The sequence below is a fragment of the Panthera tigris genome, chromosome E1, assembly GCF_018350195.1.
Source record: "Panthera tigris isolate Pti1 chromosome E1, P.tigris_Pti1_mat1.1, whole genome shotgun sequence".
Taxonomy (NCBI): domain Eukaryota; kingdom Metazoa; phylum Chordata; class Mammalia; order Carnivora; family Felidae; genus Panthera; species Panthera tigris.
Window position 1 is genome coordinate 49588724 of NC_056673.1, and position 19005 is coordinate 49607728.

A 19005-nucleotide genomic window follows, 5' to 3' on the forward strand; every position below is an offset into this window, starting at 1 on the left:
CTTAGAAGTCTACCCTCTTTCTGTGTGCTCTCAACCCGAAGTGAGACTTTTGGCTTGGAAGGAGTTACCTGTGTATTAAACTACTGATCAGTGTCACCCAGTTCTAATCTCTATCTCATTCTAAGGGTACCATACCCCATGTCATCCTTACCTTTCCGTTGGGCACGTCTGTCCTTCTATCTGTGTATTTATAATTTTCAAGAGCAGCAGCTTGGCCAACTCGGTCCCTACCCAACCATCCAGGCCATGTGCCTCAAGAATTCCTTTTTGCACAGCCCTGTGATGACTTTGGCCCGCCTCTTCTACCTACTCGAGTAACTCCTTTACCACTAATTTAATTGTCTGTGTTTCCATTTATAGGATTTTACCTTGCCGTATGGCCTGCTGTCTCTGCCAATTTAAAAATACTATTGAGGTTGTCTGTAAGACCGTCAAGCTACATTGTGACAGTGCATGTCTGACAAATGGCACACGTTGTGGTAAGTCCTAATTGCCTGATGATAAATTTGTAAATTTTTATTTTATTTGTGGTTTAACTTTTATTTTTAATCAACAATGATAATTTTTTTTAATGTTTATTCATTTTTGAGAGAGAGAGCATTCACGTGCGTGAGCTGGGAGGGGGCAGAGAGTGAGTGAGGGGGACAGAGAATCCGAAGCAGGCTCTACACTGACAGCAGCAAGCCCCATGCGGGGCTGAACTGTGATAGCATGACCTGAGCCAAAGGGATGCTTAACTGACTGGGCCACCCAGGCACCCTAACAATGGTAAATTTTTAAACTAATGATGTCATTGCATTATTTTTACTCATTCAGAGTTCAGATCCCTAAATTTCTAAGAACTATTCCTTTGTTAAAAGTCAGATTCTCAGTTACATTATTAAGTCAACTACCCCCAAATGAAAACCTGTTCACATAGTGCGTCACAGCTTATAAGCTGATTTTTACGTGCGTTAGGTCTCAGGTGCCCTTTGTCTTATAGGACAGGTGGAGATACCTTTTTGTTTATTTTGTTGTTTTTATAAGTGTGTAAGAGTACAAGTGATGCTGATTTCTGAAAAAGTTTTATTTGGAGCCTCTGTGTTTCTGTGCCCTAACCAGAAGCTGCTACCCAACCGTTCTAACGGATGAGAGGGCTCTTCTATCCTTGGGCTGTCCAACTCTTGTTCTGAATCTTAAGCTTTTCTATCCAAAACACGGGTGCTTTTAGGTATTTTTCTGTTCTTAGGTTTTATTGGCACTAACTTGGTGACTTCCAAAATGTGCTTTTGCACCTGGATAGCTTGAATATGGGTCCCTGTCAATGGTCTAGGGCACAGCATAAATTACACTTTGCTACTTCTATAAGTGGTGTTGCTTATTTTCCAAAACAATGTTTTACCAATTATCTTACTCCCGTCTCCCTTAGAGGTGGGCAGAATAGGCATTTTTTTTTTTTATCTCCTTTGACAGGCGAGGAAAAATGAGATCAGAGGTGCCTTAGCCTAGCACTCGAGTCTCCTCTCCCGTTTTGGGCGCTCCGCCAGCCCGCTGCTCCTCCTCTCTCGTGACCTTTATCACCTCCTCCTCCGACTCTCACCAGCACCACTAAAAATACTTTTAATTCTTCTGGAAAAACCCAGCTGCACAGTGCTGTTCAGTGTACACAAGCTGTACGCTTGACCTTCATGTAGTTGGAAGCTCTGGATGGTTCTCTCAGTAAAGCTAGAAATCTGGAAATGAAAGGAAATGAAAGCAAAGTAGGCATTTGACCAAAGTTTCTTTATCCCTTCTGCATTTTAAAACCTCAAGTATCATTCCGTTGATTTTTTTTGAACGCCCCACAGTGGCATCTCTCTCATACCTGGAAAATCTCTTAACCTATACCCCACATCTCTGCCCAAATTTAAGCAAAGAACCAGGGTGGACTTAGCGGGTCTTGTGTTTAGTTTTTTCTGTCTAGAGCTTATGTTACGGGAGGTGCGATATATGGGAGCAGGGACCAAGCGAAGGAATTGGTGGGTGGGCGGAGAGGGCGTGTCCAGATGAGGACCTGCTGGTGACGGGTGTTGTCCCGGGCATATGTGATGGTAGCAAGAACTCAAGCCCACTGAAGACGTAGAAGGAGGAAGACTCGCGCTCCCTCTGCCCCGAAGCAGGACAGGGTGGGGTATGTGAATGCCAGGAGTCGCACTAGAGCTGCACACAGTTTAGCCGAGTATCTTCCGGCCTTGGCTTTTCTTGAGGCCTGGGCAATCGGCCCTTAGGGACCAATGGAATAACTCTAAATATACTTATTCACACTGTGGAATGTTCTGAGGAAATAGCTACTTTTTCAAAACACATCTTTTTGTCCTTTTGTTGTTGCCAATCGTGGGTCCAAGTTTGAGTTCGTCTCCTCTCTAAATGGCGCTCGAGTATTTGCTGATTCTTAATTTGCTTGACTGGGACGTATGACTGTGCATTGACAAAGAGCTGTGCTGTCAGTCTTTCATTATCAAAACTCATCTCTTCTTCTTCTTCGACAGATCAGGAAGTATACCTAAGGAAGGCAGAAGGATCATTCATGAAGGTATTGACCGCTCGAAAGAAGAGCGCCAGCACGGAGCTGACTATTGAGCCAGAGAAGGCGTCCTCAGACATAGATCGTGTCAGTTTGTCAGCCTTTATGAATGAGCAGCTAGACTTCAATGACGAAAGTGATGTCATTAGTGCACTGAATTACATATTGCCTTATTTCTCGGAGGGCAATCTAGAAGACGTAGAATCGACGCTGTTACCGTTCATTAAACTTCTGTTTTCAAATGTGCAAGAGGGAGACAAGCCCGTGGGTCACTCGATGAACGACACAGGGGACCCTTCTCTTAAACCTGGATCCAACAATTCAACTTACAAGAATAAACTGAGAAAACTCTACTTTCTGGAAAATTTGTTAGATGCAGAAATTCAGGAAAAAATTGATGACGTGAAAAAGAAAGAAAAAATGGCCATGCTTATACATTCCAGCCTTTTAGGTCCCAAGTTTAAACGTCAAATCTTTCCAAAGAAATTGGAAACTGCCCAACCGCAGGAGAAGAGCCTAGACGAGGTTGAGAGTGTGGGGAAAAAGTTCCTGAGAGTGAAAAAGGTCATCAAGGGCCCAAAGGGCATACGGAAAAGGCACTTAAAAGAACTGAGACGTCAGAACATCCAGAGGAAACAGAGCGCCCAGCCATCTGTGGAGAACATGGCCAAGGAAAGAAGGCTCAGGAGACCATCCCCAGGGGAGCTTCCCGTGGCGCACAGGCCCAGCAAATCAGTGGGAAGCTCCTTCAATACAGAGCCTTCGTTCATAGATGAGCACAAGGCAGCGGTCTCTTCTCTCATGAAGCAATACTTTTTGGACAGGCCTTCTGCCACCCCCGCTCCCAAGGAAAGAAGGCTCAGGAGACCATCCCCAGGGGAGCTTCCCGTGGCGCACAGGCCCAGCAAATCAGTGGGAAGCTCCTTCAATACAGAGCCTTCGTTCATAGATGAGCACAAGGCAGCGGTCTCTTCTCTCATGAAGCAATACTTTTTGGACAGGCCTTCTGCCACCCCCCCGCTCCCAAGGAAAGAAGGCTCAGGAGACCATCCCCAGGGGAGCTTCCCGTGGCGCACAGGCCCAGCAAATCAGTGGGAAGCTCCTTCAATACAGAGCCTTCGTTCGTAGATGAGCACAAGGCAGCGGTCTCTTCTTTCATGAAGCAATACTCTTTGGGCAGGCCTTCTGCCACCCCCCCGCTCCAAAATCCCCACCTGACGTGAAAAAAGAATCAAAAGACTTAACGTACACCATTTTTGTTTTAGAAGATGCAAATGCTAGAGTTAGAAATATGAAGGCTTTCAGACCAGCCTCACTCCCCAGAAAGACACACCGCTTTCATAAAAGTCGCTCCCGTGTGGTCCACAGAACACCCAAGGCCAAACTGAATCGAAAGTCCAGAAAGGAAAGTTCACTCAGTAATAGACAGCTGCTTGCAAAGAGGCCTCCATCCTCTGCAGTCAGGAGCCTCATAAATTCCCCTTCACGAGAGGATTTTTCATCTCCGGGAGAACTGAGTCCTCAGAAAAATCCTTTTCCAGAATTATTTGCTCCTTCAGGAACTTACAGAGAAAACGCTACTGTAGAGAACACTACTGCTCAAAATGTTTCTGAAGAAAATATTTCTACAGGAAACACTACTGTGCCAGAACAAACCCTCCCTGAATTCACAGACCGTAAGAATCTTTCCACTGCTAATTCTACTGTTAATGCAGACAACTCTATGCCGACCGTTAAACAAACCAATGATACACAACGGGAATACCACAATGCGGGCACTGGCTTGCCCCCAAAAGCCACAGGCTTCACTGTGTCAAAGCTCTCGTCCTCAGGTGATCTGTTTGAAATTCAGTTAAACCAGCAGCTACAGTCCCTCATCCCCAGCAATGACGTGAGAAGGCTCATTTCTCATGTTATCCGGACTTTGAAAATGGACTGCTCTGAGACCCAGGTGCAGCTGGCCTGTGCCAAGCTCATCTCCAGAACAGGCCTCCTGATGAAGCTTCTCAGCGAGCAGCAAGAAGTAAAGGTGTCCAAGGCAGAGTGGGATACGGACCAATGGAAAAATGAGAATTATATCAATGAGAGCACAGAAGTCCAGAGTGAACAGAGAGGGCAGGAGTCAAGGGAGGTGAGGATAAATCCCCAAATGTGGGGTCTCGACATTTAGGTGGTTTAGGACATGGACCCAAGCACAAGGACCGGGGGCTCCTAGTCCGGGTCTTGTCTTGGCCACATAATTTTGGCTAAGGCAGTGATCTGCCACTTTGCTCATTTAGGAAACAGTGCCGCTGTTCCCAGAGGAGACAAAAAGAGGACCTAACATACAAGATACATCAAGTCTTGAAGAAAATGCTAATGATTAAGATTACATATCACATTAGATTTGGTATATTCCTTAAGAACCTATAAGCGATTCATCGGAAAGAATGGGGTTTTAGAGTCGTTAAAGAATAGTTAACTTTCATCCTATCTCTGTTTTCTAAAAAAATTGTTCTTTCCCTTTTTTTTAGCTCACAAAAGAAGTTCCAGGCTATGGCTATAACAACAAACTCATCTTGGCAATATCTGTGACTGTAGTAGTGATGATTTTGATCATAGTGTTCTGTCTCATTGAGGTAAGGACAACAATTAATTCAGATTCCCAGACTATATTCCTTCTTTACAGTAGATTCAGAACCCACAAACTGAAAATCAAAGCCACTTTCCCACCTATCACGACGTGATATCCCTCTTCAGTCTGGAGGACTGAGATATGCTTTGTCCTTTTATTGCAAAGTATATTCCAGGGATTTTAAAAGGAACCCCACTGCCGGGAGACATCTGTGGATTGTAACCAAGATAACAAGCCATTAGCTTGTTCTGAGACATTAGGTCTAAGAAGGCCACAGTTGACATGATAGTAAAATTTCTTCAACTCAAAAAAATGATGTCGATTCGATGCACTCACCAGTCATCCTCCTACTACCACTGATTTCTTTCCTCGTTGGCTAAAATGATGAGAGAGAAATAGTCTTCACCCTCATGGAGCTATCAGTCATCTTGGAAGAAAGGGCATGGCTTAGAGATAAAAGTGTCATCTTGTTGATTAATTAGATGTGCCTACAGCTCTCTCCTCCACTTCGCAAGGCATTGTGTAAACAGGTTCAGTTAAAACCCTGCAGCTAAAATCCTGCATCAGGCTACTCAGAGCGTGTCATAATTACAGTTGCCTATTCCTGGAGCTTGCCTGTTTACCTTTTATTCAATTATGTATGAATTGAATATATATTCAATATATTTATTCAAATATACATATGCTTATTATATATCTATATCTATATCTATCTATCTATCTATATCTATATCTATATCTATATTGCCATCTGTCATGGCAACCCTCCATTTCAGCCAAAGCAGCCCCTCACCATCCCCTAGTCAGACCATGCCCATTCCTACTTTTGTTGGTGACTTTGCCCACTTGAAATTCCTTTATTTCACTCTGCTGGTGGAAGTCCCGTGAGCCTTCAAAAGCCAACTCGAGTTCATCTTTCTTCACAAAGCCTTCCCCGAATACTGTAATACTCCTGGACCTAGTCCTTCTGTGAGATTGTCACCATTTCTTAGGGTCTGCAGTGACGCATTCCCCTCCCCTGATAACAAAAATATGCTAAACAGTTTGTTAAAAGGCAGCTCCTCAAGAGAGAAATATCAGGGTCATGGATCAGAGCAGAGATATGTAAGGCTTCCTGGTCTATCAGACTTGAGTAAAACCTGACTGGATGTATTAACTGCTAAGGAGAAACATGTCTGTCTTCTGGAGGGTTGGTCAGTAGTAAAAGCATAGAAATGGTGAGGAAGAGACCAACATGGGCAGTGCCCACCTAGCCTTGCCTAAGAGTAGAGATGGCACCTCAGGCAGCAGATGAGAGTCAGGCCCACCAGCCGGGCTGTGCCCGCGGGGCAGATGGATGGATCTAGCTACCTCCGTCCTTTCCATGAAACACTGGATTCAGCTAATTACTTTTCTTCCACTTCTCTTCTCACCAAATAGCCTTCTGATTATACTTCAGTGTGCCACAGAGGCCTGTCTCCACAGGAGACAGGAGTCCCAATCATGTGGACACAGATGCCCTATCTGTGGAATGGGTGGAATGGATGTTTTCCTTATTGTCAAGTCATGACCTGACATTCTGATTTTGATCAATCCTGTGACAGTGGTAAGGTGATATTGCCTCCATGCAGAAAGAAGTGCGTTCTCTCTTGATGAGATCAGAGTCTGATTTCTCAGCCTAAGAGCCTAGGAACTAGCGTGGGGTCAACTTACCATGACCTCTGGGAAGAGAAATCATTGGCCATTGTCCAGTCAGTACTCTGCATCTTGAGGTGGCCTGCAGCCTTTTGCTTTTGGGAAGTTCTATAAACTCCTATTGCTGTTTTAAATTCCTATGTGGTTTAACCTTGTGTTTATATTTTTTTTATGTGGTTTCATTATTTCCTCTCCCTACTTAGATGATACACTTTTTGAGGTCAGAGACCATGCAGTTTTTTTCCTGTAGTGGACAATAATGATGTTCAAAGGAAGAGATGAGGCATTGTGTCAATTTCACAATGAGGAATAATGCAACGTAATATTTATGTGAAGTAGCCTACAGAGTCCAGCAATAGACAGATCCGTGGGTGACTAGGACTTTTAAAATGTTACCTTTTAGAGGCGCCTGGGTGGCTCAGTTGGTTAAGCGTCCTACTTTGGCTCAGGTCATAATTTCATGGTTCAGGAGTTCGAGCCCTGTGTTGGGCTCTGTGCTGACAGCTCAGAACCTGGAGCCTGCTCTGGATTCTGTGTGTGTGTCTCTCTCTCTTTGCCCCTCTCTCACTCTTACTCTCTCTCTCTGTCGCTCTCAAAAATAAATAAATAAACATTGAAATGTTACCTTTTAGTATTCAAATCAGTGGAAGAAAATAAATAAATGGTAATAGAACAACTGCTTAATTATTTGGGAGGAAAATAACAACAGATCCCTATTTCTCACCTTAAAAAAACATATTTCAGTACATGTAAAAAAAGAGAAACAAGAACCCATCAAAGTGCTAGAAGAAAACAGAATCAATACTTTTATAATCTTGTGGTGAGAAAAAGCTTTGTGACCTGATACCACATGCAGAAACATTTGATAGATTTGATCGTCTTGTCTGATTTCTGCTTGGAATAAACCAGACATCTGATTTAATCGCCACAGTCCTGTGAGGATGATATCACCATCCTTCTTTCCTACATAGAAGGGGATCAGCTTAAGGCCCCTGTGGCAAAACCCAAAGCAGAACCCAGCTGTGCCTGCAGTCAGCCTGTGCTCCTATCCCACTGTTCCGTCTCCTTCACGATAAAAACACTGACAAATATTTGAAACATTGAAATTCAGTGAAAGCCCTTGAAAGGATTAATATATTTCATATGAAGAGAGTTTTATAAATCAACAGGAAGAGGACAAACAATCCAGGGGATCAAGGGGGCAAGGACTACGATGAACAGGGGGTGTGGACAGTCCGTCACCATATCTGCCTCATGGCTTATGGGACATGGGCCTCGTTAACAAGGCCTTTTCGCCTCATGGTATAAAAATAGTCTCTGATATTTTCTTCTGTACTCTTATAATATTTGTTGTGATTTATTTATTTTTAATCTGTATGGAATCTGTCTGGTGTTTTGGTACGGTCGAGGTAGGGGATCTAACTTTTTTCCCTTGCATAAAGATCCAGTTACTTTAAAATCTTTTATTGAATGGTTCATTCTTTCTTCATGGATCCAAAATACTAGTGTTATCTGGACTCTATTCTATCAACCTGGTTTTCTTTTCCTGTATCAGTATCACGCTACATACTTAACTGCAGTTGCTCTGTAAGAACGTATTTTAACGTCTGCTCTGTGATCTTCTTTTTCATCCATTTTGTAGCTATGCTTGCACATTTTCTCTACCAAATGTCAGCTGGCCAGTTTTTGTTTGAAAAACTGTCTTGGGATTTGAATGGGATTGCCCCGAATTTGTAGGTTAATTTGAAGGGAACTGACATCTTTACACTATTCTCGGAAAATAGTGTCTCACATCACGTATTCGTTTCTCCTTAATGTCCTTCAGAAGAGCTTTAGTGTTTTCATCTCATAGGTCTTACCCATTCTTTGCTAAGTTTATTCCTAGGTACTTTATGCCTTTTTATTGATAATTGTAAATGGGATAATTCTTCCGTCTTTTGATTAATTATTTATGGAACATAGGAAAGTCATTGAGGTTTACATGTTGATCTCTTGATTTTATATATATCTAGCCATCTTGCTGAATTCTCATGTTTCTTCCAACAAAATTTTAGTTGATTCTCTTGGGCCTTTTAGTTTGTCTGTAATTTCATATGCAAATACGTCTTAGTTCTTCCTTTCCACGACTCCATTTTTTCCCAGTGCATCAGTTAGGACCTCCTCAACACCAATGAATAGCAGCAGTGATAACAGACATCCTACTCTTGTCCTTGATTTTAAAACAGTGCTGCTGTTTAGGTTTCTGGTAGACACTTTTCTTTTCCTCCTCCCAAGAATTTTTATTAGGAATTACCTGTTGAATGTTATCTGAGGCAGTCAGTAAAATGTATTACCAGCTGCACGCGAGTTAGGTGTTATTGAAGAGTCAAAGGACTATTCAACAAATTCCTGTCCTAGGAAAAGTTATCATCTCACTGGGTAGATAAGACCTAAAATGCAAAGGAATGAATAAAGATGTGGAGGGAGTGGTTATTGTGATGGGTAACTGTGATCATGTTTTCTTCCAAAACAGATTTATTCTCATAGAACAGCAGCCAAGGAAGGTAAAGAAGGAAGCTCAAGGTAAATATTAGTCTGGCAATCGTTAAAGTAGAATTTTAGAACTAGATTTTCAAACTCCTCTATTTCAATCCCCTTGTTTTACAGCCAGGAAATCACCAAAGGCAGAAAGAATACATATTTGGCCTAATGCTTTGCCTGGATCCAGCAAAGTTAGCTGCCCAGCCAAACCCGAGTTAGAATGGGACTGGCACAGAGCACCTGCTCACTAGACCTTTAAAGAAAGATCGTGGGGGGACGGGGGTGGAAATGTTCAGACCCGTTCCCGCTGGCGGTGGGCATCAGGCCTGGCCACAGACCTTCTCAGAGGCTCTGGAGAAGGGATAGGGAGGGCCAAAAGTCGTGGGGTGAAGGGGCTAGTCTTCAAGCATGATGGAAGGTAGAATACATGAGTCCCTCCCGTAAAGTAGGGGGAAAACTTCCTTCTTCCTCCTTCTGGTTTTCGAGGCCCCGCTCTCCATTCCCTTTATCCAGACCCAATAGAATTTGAACTGGGAGAGACCTTAGATAATCATTTATCTCTTCCTTTTATAATAATGAGATGGAGAAGGAGAAAAGGAAGATATCTTGCCGGACGGTTGTATCACTAGTACCACTAGAACCAGAAAGAAGATGGTTCCTTTCCAGTTGGGCACGTCTCTGACTACACTGTTCTTGGGCTGTGAACTGCATTTTATGTCACAACTCAGTGCACACATACCGTATAGACATAAGTACCTTCTAAAACAAACTTACCATACACTCTGATTCTTTCTGTTCTGTTTTTTTTTAAGTTTATTATTTATTTGGGGGGGAGGGTGGAGCAGAGAGAGAGAGAGAGAGAGAGAGAGAGAGAGAATCCCAAGCAGGTTCTACACTATCAGCACAGAGCCAGACACAGGGCTCGATGTCACAATCTGTGAGATCATCACTTGAGGCAAAATCGAGACTTGGGCTGCTCACCTGACTGAGCCACCCAGGTACCCCCTATTCCGTTTGTATTCAAAAAGAGTATTTTGTGTTTTAGCGCTAGCCGTGTGTTTTCAGGTGATTTCACGACTCACTCACTCATCTGCCTGCAGTGTGAAAGTCAGTGAGCTAGATAACTGCTGGTTGGACTCAGGCATTCACTCGGTGCGATTCATCTTGTAAGGTAAAGCAGCTAGGAAAATAGAAACACCTCCCCACCCGCCAGCAAATGATGCCTGTGAGGCTAAGCCTGGCGGGGACTGATGTAAAATGCTTCTGGAGAGAGTTAGGTGCTTCTGCCGTGTGGTCACCCAGTTTGTTGACTGCACAAGGGCACTTGGCCAAGGGCCAGAAGGTGAGCAGGGTGAAAATCCTGCCTATACTTCATGTCAAGTTACATACAAAGGTCTCCCAGGGACACTGTGGGGCCATTATGGACAGACACAGGAAAATTCTGAAAGCCCAGCATGTATGGAATTATTTCTGAGATCCCAGGTCTGTGTTGATTTTGCTTGCTAATAAGACTGGAGAAATACATTGTGAGAGGCATGGAAAATGGTACGAATCACTAATTGTCTGTGTGTGTGTGTTTCCTTCAAGGGGCTTCTTTGGATCTCTGCTGCGTAAGAGATGCTCAGAGGAAAGTGACAATCAGGTAAATCTGAGGAGGATAAAGTACCGTGGCTGGAGAAGGCAGGGGAAACAGACCTAACGTTGTCCTTTCTGTTTTCTAGGAGGGCTTTTTCTGGAGAAGGCGGCCACTTTGGCTTAGGGACATGTACAGACCCCTCAATGCCACACGCAAGAAAAACATGGCACAGAAGCTACACGACAAGGATTCTTCTGATGAAGATGAGATTTTCAACATGGAACTAGGGTACGTGATTGGGGAAGATTTTCTCTAAAACGAGGAAATTATGAAGAGTTGAATTGTTCCTTTCGAGAGTCAAAGCCTTGGCATTCTTCTCCTTTTCCCAGGGAGGCTGGCAAAGCCACAGCAGAGAAGACTCGGACCACAGATTCCACTACTGAAGAGCTGGGTGACGAGAGTGAGACAGCATGTGAGATTGTCACAGAGTGAACGCCGTCCTGCCTCAGGCCACCTACAAAGTTTACTTTCCGATACTGGCTTCTCAGCATTGCTTGTAAAATACTTGTTTTTCTCATATTAAAATGTATAAATCCATAACCAATTCTAGCCACGTGGTAAGGAATTAAAACGTAAACGGTTAAATATTTATCTACAGACAACAGGGGCCACAGGCGAGAGAAGCAGGACTGAAGCCAGAGTCCCTCGTGGTAGCCAGTATTTCCACAAGACACAGTATGGGCAAAGTAGGGTGAACGGGGCGTCTTTCCGTCATTTCCCTGATACGGTCAGTCTCTGGAAACTGGAAAACGTATCTTCAAGGGGCTTAGACTATTAAGTTAATTAACAGCCTATTCTGGTGCTCTCTCCCCTAGCTCACCAAATACCAGTTATTCACAACGCGCTTGACCCCCTGCCCATAGAGGATCATCTCTCTCTGGCCCCTCTGTGAGGTCTTTGGGGTTGCCAGAATATTTGGATCGCTGAGCCGACCTCCACTGTAGGGCTGAGGCCTGTCTTTCTTCCCAAGAGCTCAAACTCAGACACAAAATGTGTAGTTGGAAGTAGGGTGTTCCTCAACCTTACAAGCTAGTAGATAATTCCCATTGGGTTTTTTTGTTTGTTTTCTTTCAAAAAAAAAAAAAAAAAAGTCCCCACCCTCAGAGAGCTAGCAGGGAGATGCTGGAGGGTTAGAGTAAAGAATGTGTGAGAGCAGTAATTACCCAGGACTGCCCTGCTCAGGCCTTTATTTCAGAAAACTTATTGGTGGGGGCACTTACTGTTCACCTGTACCCCACTAGCCTCTGCTGACCCCACTGAGGGTCGGATGCGTGCGGCTGGGCTCTCTCCAGTTCAGCCCAGCACCACACCTACCACTGCTTTCCTACCCAGCTCAGATCAGGGCTGCACGATTCCAAGAGATAATGCAGCACAACGCGCAGAAGACGCAAACATCCCTCCACTTCTGCAGAGGAGGGCGTTAACCAGTCACATTTAGGATGTTGGGAGGAGTCGGGGTGCCTGGGTGGCTCAGTCCAGTGAGCATCCGACTTTGGCTCAGGTCGTGACCTCATGGTGTGGGAGTTTGAGCCCTGCATTGGGCTCTCTGCTGTCAGCACAGAGCCCACTTCAGATCCTCTGTCTCCCTTTCTCTCTGTCCCTCCCCCCAGCTCACACACTGTCTCTCAAAAATAGATAAACATTAAAAATAATGAAGTCATCTATGCTTTCTGAGTACATGAATGACAGGTTTTAGAAAAAGGACGTCAGAGTCAAAATACAGTAGTGAATAAAAGAAATCCTGAATTAACAAGGTTTGATAATCTCTTTTCTTAATGTCTGTTTATTTTGAAAGAGAGCAAGGGGGGAGGGGCAGAGAGAGAGGGAGAGAAAGAGTCCCAAGCGGGCTGTGTGCTCAGTGTGGAACCCGATGCGAGGGACTCGATCTTACGACCGTGAGATCACAGCCTGAGCTGAAGTCAAGAGTCGGATGCTTAACCGACTGAGCCGCCCAGGCGCCCCTGACAATCTCTTTAAATGCCCCCAAATAAATGCTGGTGGCTTAGCGATAGGTGATGGAATATGGCACCAACCGCTGGCCACCAACAGAGTCCCCCGAGGCGACAGTAGGACTGGGGCACAGCCCAGCAGGTTTGGCAGGGTTGGTAGGAACGGTTCCAAGCGGGGTGATTGGCCCATCAGTGCCTCTTCGGCTTTATTAGTTTGCTGCTGCTGGGCAAGGACACCTGTTCTCCTGGTGCCTGCTCCCGTTCCCCCAGCGTTTTAGTGAGAACGGCCACCAAGTGTCTGTCTCTGTGTGGTGACTTCAGTGAGCCAACAAATAAGTGTGTTGAAAGCACAAGACTAGAGAGTAACAGTAATCAGAAGCGGCAGCAGCACCTAGTTTACTATTTGCTTACTTGGTGTCAAGGCCTGGGTTGGGCGTTTTGCAGTCTTAATTTAGCCCAACAGTCCGTGAAAACATACTTTATTATCCCCATCTGGCAGATAAGGGGACAGGGCTTAAAGGATGTAGGTACCCTGTTCAGGTGCCCAAGGCCGCAAATCCAAAACTGCCAGGTAGGGGTTTAATCCAGGCCTGTTAACTCCAAAGCCTGCTGACGGTTATACTGCCCTGCTGCAGGGTGCAGGGGTACAGAGACGTCTAAGCCATGGTTACCATCAAAGAATCAATAATTATAACGATGAGGATGGTGGCCGCTACTGTTTGTTGAGCACCTGCTTTGAGCCAGGCGCAGTACTAGGCCCTTTAGTCACTCTTAGGTCACAAGGGCAGAAACTCCTCATGCCAGCTCAAACTCCTTCATGAGCTGGGTGGAGCGGGGGCCGGTGGTGACTTTTTGAAGAAGAGAGGTGGACACAGAGACAGAGCTGACGAGAAACCAAGAAGACCCATCTGTGCATAGTTGGGCTTCCCGAAGTGTGGGCCGGGATTCCAGGCAACTCCATTCTCCTATTTTGGAATATTTCCATTAGCTCAAATGTGGTTCATAAAGTGAAGCTTAGAAAATGTTGTTTCTATAACACGACCTCAAATTTGCACAATACTTATCAGTCTCGAATGCTACCTTGCCGTATTTCTTTTAATTTTTTTAATGTTTATTTTTGAGAGAGAGGGAGAGAGAGAGACAGAGCATGCGGGCAGAGAGAGAGGGAGACACAGAATATGAAGCAGGCTCCAGGCTCTGAGCTGTCAGCACAGAGCCCGATGCGGGTCTCGAACCCATGAACCAACCACGAGATTATGACCCTCTCTGCCACCCCTCCACTCGCACTCTATGTCTCTGTCTCTTTCTCTCTCCAAAATAAACATTTAAAAAATTTTTTTAAAAACAACAATAAACATTTATTCCTCAAAAAACATCTTTTTTAATGTTTATTTTGAAGAGAGAACAAGAGAGAGAGGGAGACACAGAATCTGAAGCAGGCTCCAGGCTCTGAGCTGTCAGCACAGAGCCCAATGCGGGGCCCGAAGCCATGAATGGTGAGACCATGACCTGAGCCAAAGTCAGACGCTCAACCAACTGAGCCACCCAGGCGCAATACCCATCCCCCACCCTCCCCTCCCTCCCACCCCCCATCAACCCTCAGTTTTGTGAACATATTTTAAAACTACCATAGCCAGGAAAACAAACCATTCTAGATATTTCAAACACACACACACACACAGGTCATACAAGCAATTGGTGCTCACCACTGGTGGGGCTCGCGGTGGTGAAGGTCAGGGCCAGGGGGGAATCGCACCACTAGCTCTCAGGTTACTTTACCACAGTTGCTCTCCATAGATTCAAAGCTGCTGCTGCCACTCGGTCAGGAAACTTCGGGAAGCCACTGCCGGGGTCACTACAGCCCCATGGCCCCAAGCCTGACTGGTGGGGAGTATGGACTCCAACATTCGGCCCGCATGTCTGCTGCTACAGAGGAGGAAAGCATGGCTTCCACCTCCTTCCACCTCCGCCTTCCAAATTTCACACAGGTACGCTTTATTGGCACAATTCTGCTGTCGAGGGAATCTGTCAACGATGGTTCGTGGGTTTCCAGGACCTGCAAAGAAGGGGCTAGAAATGGGTGTCAAGAGCCAACCAACATCATCCAGCAAACCCCTCCTGATGGGGGGGTGTTCAAAGGCTTTGTGAAAGGGGGGTGGTGTCCACGTGGAGTAACCTGGTGGTCGCGTTCCTAAGTCGGAAACCCTGAAAGGTGTCATTCTAGCTGGGCAGCAGGTGAGGCGCTGGATGCTGACGACATACACTCATCCCCAGAGGTGACTGGAGAAGCGCCTGGAGTTGATTCTTAGTTTCATCTCTGGAACGTTCTCACTGGAATTAAAGCTGGGTGGACTATTGGCAATGCAGTATCTGAGAAAACATAGCCCCCATTCAAAAGGGCTGCCAGAGAAAAGATCTCCACAGGGAAACATGTTTTCTCAAAATACAGCCTTTGGACCTCTATACGCAAACATCCCTGGGATGCTTACTTAAAAAGCTGATCCTGAAAATAATTTAATTTCAAAGGCTGTTGGGGCACCTGGGTGGTTCAGTCAGTTGAGCGACCGACTTCGGCTCAGGTCATGATCTCACGGTTCTTGGGTTTGAGCCCCACGTCGGGCTCTGTGCTGACAGCGCGGAGCCTGGAGCCCGCTTTGGAGTCTGTGTCTTCCTCGCTCTCTGCCCCTCCCCCACCCCCCTGCTTGCACCCTGCCTCTCTCTCAAAAATAAATATTAAAAATAAAAAAATTAAAAGGCTGATCCTGCACACCTCCCCTGATGAAAACAAACAAAAGCAGACACTACTTAAAGTAATCCAGACAGATTTCAGTCAGTAACATAGTATTGCAGTGCCGTAGGGGAAAGGGTTCATCGTGAGCAGGCACCCGACTGGGATTATTACAGAGGTGATGGGGTATTTCACAGGGAGAATGAGGGACTAGGGAAGGGAATGAGTGGGGGGCTCTATAATCAGAAGTGAAAGATGACAAAAAGCAGGAAGGGACGCTGGCCCATATGAGACCCATCTGGCTTTGCTGACACTTCTCAAAGTTAAGCTCCTGCCCTCTCACAGAAGCTGGGAGACAGGGGCCCGATCTTCAGGCGTTGGCTGGACTCAGCAGCCAATCCTTTAGACAGCCGGGAGTTTTGCAGGCAGGCACTTTAAGGGAGGCTAGGGTCCTACTAGGGACGCGGCCACGAGCTGCCAGCAACCACGTCCGTGTTTGTTCAAGTCTTCACAGGCCAAGCAAGGTCGAATCAAGAAGAGGGCTCGGAGGAGCCTGGCGAGCATTTGGAGAAAGAATCTGTCACCCTCCGAACCCACATGCCCACCCCTCCTGAGCCCATCCCCCAAACAGAGGGACCACTTTGACAGGCCTTTTTATGCTCACCAAACGACTGAAGTAGGACAAGGCGGACGGGGAGGTGGGGGAAGCAGAGGTTCTCCGGCTTCTTCAGGGCTGGAGGTCGGCAGGGATTTGGGGGTGGGAGACGAAGGGCAGAGCAGATTGAGGATGACCAGGAGGCTCAACTGGATTCTTAACCTGGGAGTCCCGACTGGTCATGCTGGCCGGCTCCTGCCCCCACGGAGGTCAGGGCCTCTCAGTCCTGAGGACCACCAGGCACGACCAGCTCTGGCTCCTGTGGTCCTGGTGGGGGTATGTTGTTGAGACCTGGGGGATGGCGTGGAGCACCAGCTGGGGGGCGGGAGCACACTCATTCAAGAAGAAGAAAAGTCCCGAGGCCCAGAGCAGAGGCAGGAATGGTGCTTAGGCTGCGTGTGTTTCCAGGGCAGCGGCAGAGAGCGGTCTGGCGCCACACTGTGGAGGAAATGAAGATTTCAACGGTACAAAGGCCTCGTCTGGATGAGGGCTACACCCCAGGGTGGTAGAGCAGGAAAACAGAAGGAGCCTGGCTCCCTGACATAAGAGCCACCGAACCAGCCCCAGATCCAGTACTTAACCGGATTATCATATGAGAGATCAAGAAGCTGCTTCTTAAAAAAATTTCTTTTCAATGTTTGCTTATTTTTGAGAGACAGAGACAGAGCATGAGCAGGGGAGGGGCAGAGAGAGAGGGAGACACAGAATGTGAAGCAGGCTCCAGGCTCTGAGCCGTCCGCACACATCCCGACGTGGGGCTCGAACCCATGAACGGCAAGATCGTGACCTAAGCCAAAGTCAGACACCTGACCGACTGAGCCACCCGGGTGCCCCCAAGAAGCTGTTTTTTAATTTAACCCCCTGTTGGGGCGCCTGGATGGCTCAGTCGGTTAGGTGTCCGACTTCAGCTCAGGTCAGGATCTCACCGTTCGTGGGTTCAAGCCCCACATCGGGCTCTGTGCTGACGGCTCGGAGCCTGGAGCCCGCTTCAGACTTTGTGTCTCCCTCTGCCCTTCCCCCACTCAATCTCTGTCTCTGTCTCAAAAATAAATAAACATTTAAAAACAAAGGAATTAAAGGGCGCCTGGGTGGCTCAGTCGGTTAAGCATCCAACTTCAGCTCAGGTCACGATCTCGGGGTTCGTGAGTTTGAGTCCCACATCGGGTTCTGTGCTGTCAGCCTGTCAGCGCAGAGCCCGCTTTGGATCCTCTGCCCCACTCTCTCTGCCCCTCCCCCGCTTGCACTCTCCCCCCCGCCCCCCGAAAAAAAGGATTAAAAAAAAAGAATTAAAAAAAATCACTTAACCACTGTTGTGTTGGGTCTCTACTGCAGCAGCTGAACCTGTACGTAACCTGATAACGGAGGGAATCCATGTATCTGTTATCTTTTGCCACAACAGTGCTAACTAATAGACCATCCTCAAAACTCAGAGGAGGCTGGGAAACCGATTCTCACAGGTTGGCCGTTACCGCTGTACTTTAATGCCCTGCTGGCTGGATCGGCGCTGCTTCTCACTGCTGGTCTTTTCTCCCTGTGTTGCTGCCGGGACCCAGGCTGAAGAGGCAGCGGCTACCCAAGAGAAGCGTAAGAGAGCAAGCAAAAGAGCCATCGGGCCTCTTCGAGCCTAAGCACGGAACCAGCCCCAAGCCCCAAGCCAGGGGATGGGAAAGTACACTGTGGCCACGAGGAGACACAGCAGGAGCGGGGATGCGGGGAGGGCCCATAATTCTCTCTCCCAGAATGTGACAGAGTCCTGGGTCAGAGGCTACAACACGGTGGCCCTGCTCTTCTAGGCGTCACCTACGAATGGCGCAGAGTGAAAGACAGCGTCCGTCCATGTGAAGACTCAACCGCAGTTCTCTATTAGGTCAGGAGCCCTGACAAGACAAGAATCACATCTCCTTCCTCTTCCCAACGCCTAGGGCCAGGCCCTGCCCTCAGGGCTGACTCAGGGAGATTACTGGGTGAATCTGAGACCATTTCTTCACTCTCTGCGTAGGATTCCTTATGTGATACAGACTGACCTCCTAAAGGTCAGCACACAGTGCTAGGGGTTTGCCCGCAAAGCTGCAAAGGGACTGTGCCATTGGGAACTGAGATGTGTACCTAGGTCTGTCTACACCGCATCCTGGATCCACTGCCTGCCAGAGGGACCTCCAGAAGAAAGGACTTCTACAAGTTAAATATCGCAGACTTCACACTCCAAAGGAGAACCGTTTGAAGAGAGCCATGGTTAACCCTGAGGAATGCCACCATCACCACAGAATTCCAGGCACCGGGCATGTGGGTAGAAAGCATATTTTAGGGCAGTGACTCATGGTAAGTCGTTTCCTCCAGTCCCTAAAACGGGCTATTCAATGTCAAGCTGTCTCAGGCTCAGGCTGATAACAGGGCAGCCATAGGGGACCTAGTGGGAGCTGCGTTGTCACGGTCCAAGTCTGTACGCACCGCTTGTATAACCTGCCCAAGTTCACAAAGACAGGATATCAGTCGCCGCTCTTTATGCTCCCAGTGAAAGAAATCCAACTAAAATATGCTTAAGCCAAAAATGTCATACGGTGTATCGGCTCACATAACCGGGAAGCCTAAGATCTTCAAGCTGGCCGCATCTAGCGCTCAAACGTCGTTCTCTCCCCAACTATCCCTCAGTTGTGCTTTCCTCCATGACGGCTTCAGGCTTCAGGATG

At 46.7% G+C, this 19005-nt stretch overlaps 1 protein-coding gene across 1 annotated transcript; it reads left to right on the plus strand.

The window, feature by feature from the left end:
• Nucleotides 1-367: 367 nt before the first annotated feature.
• On the plus strand, nucleotides 368-11530 carry LOC122233605 (leucine-rich repeat-containing protein 37A2-like). Its single transcript, XM_042966772.1, has 7 exons — nucleotides 368-479; nucleotides 2508-2551; nucleotides 5056-5160; nucleotides 9343-9392; nucleotides 10938-10992; nucleotides 11072-11214; nucleotides 11316-11530. Exons 1-7 carry the CDS (start codon nucleotides 377-379, stop codon nucleotides 11416-11418), a joined length of 603 nt encoding a protein of 200 aa, XP_042822706.1. The 5' UTR covers nucleotides 368-376; the 3' UTR covers nucleotides 11419-11530.
• The last annotated feature ends 7475 nt before the right edge of the window (nucleotides 11531-19005 follow it).

What these genes read in the sequence shown, in the direction of transcription:
- LOC122233605 (XM_042966772.1), top strand. Translation starts at nt 377, where the DNA reads ATGGCCTGCTGTCTCTGCCAATTTAAAAATACTATTGAGGTTGTCTGT. An exon ending in CAGAAGGATCATTCATGAAG is followed by an intron (nt 2,552 to 5,055) that starts GTATTGACCGCT and finishes CCTTTTTTTTAG; the next exon opens with CTCACAAAAGAAGTTCCAGG. An exon ending in TAGTGTTCTGTCTCATTGAG is followed by an intron (nt 5,161 to 9,342) that starts GTAAGGACAACA and finishes CTTCCAAAACAG; the next exon opens with ATTTATTCTCATAGAACAGC.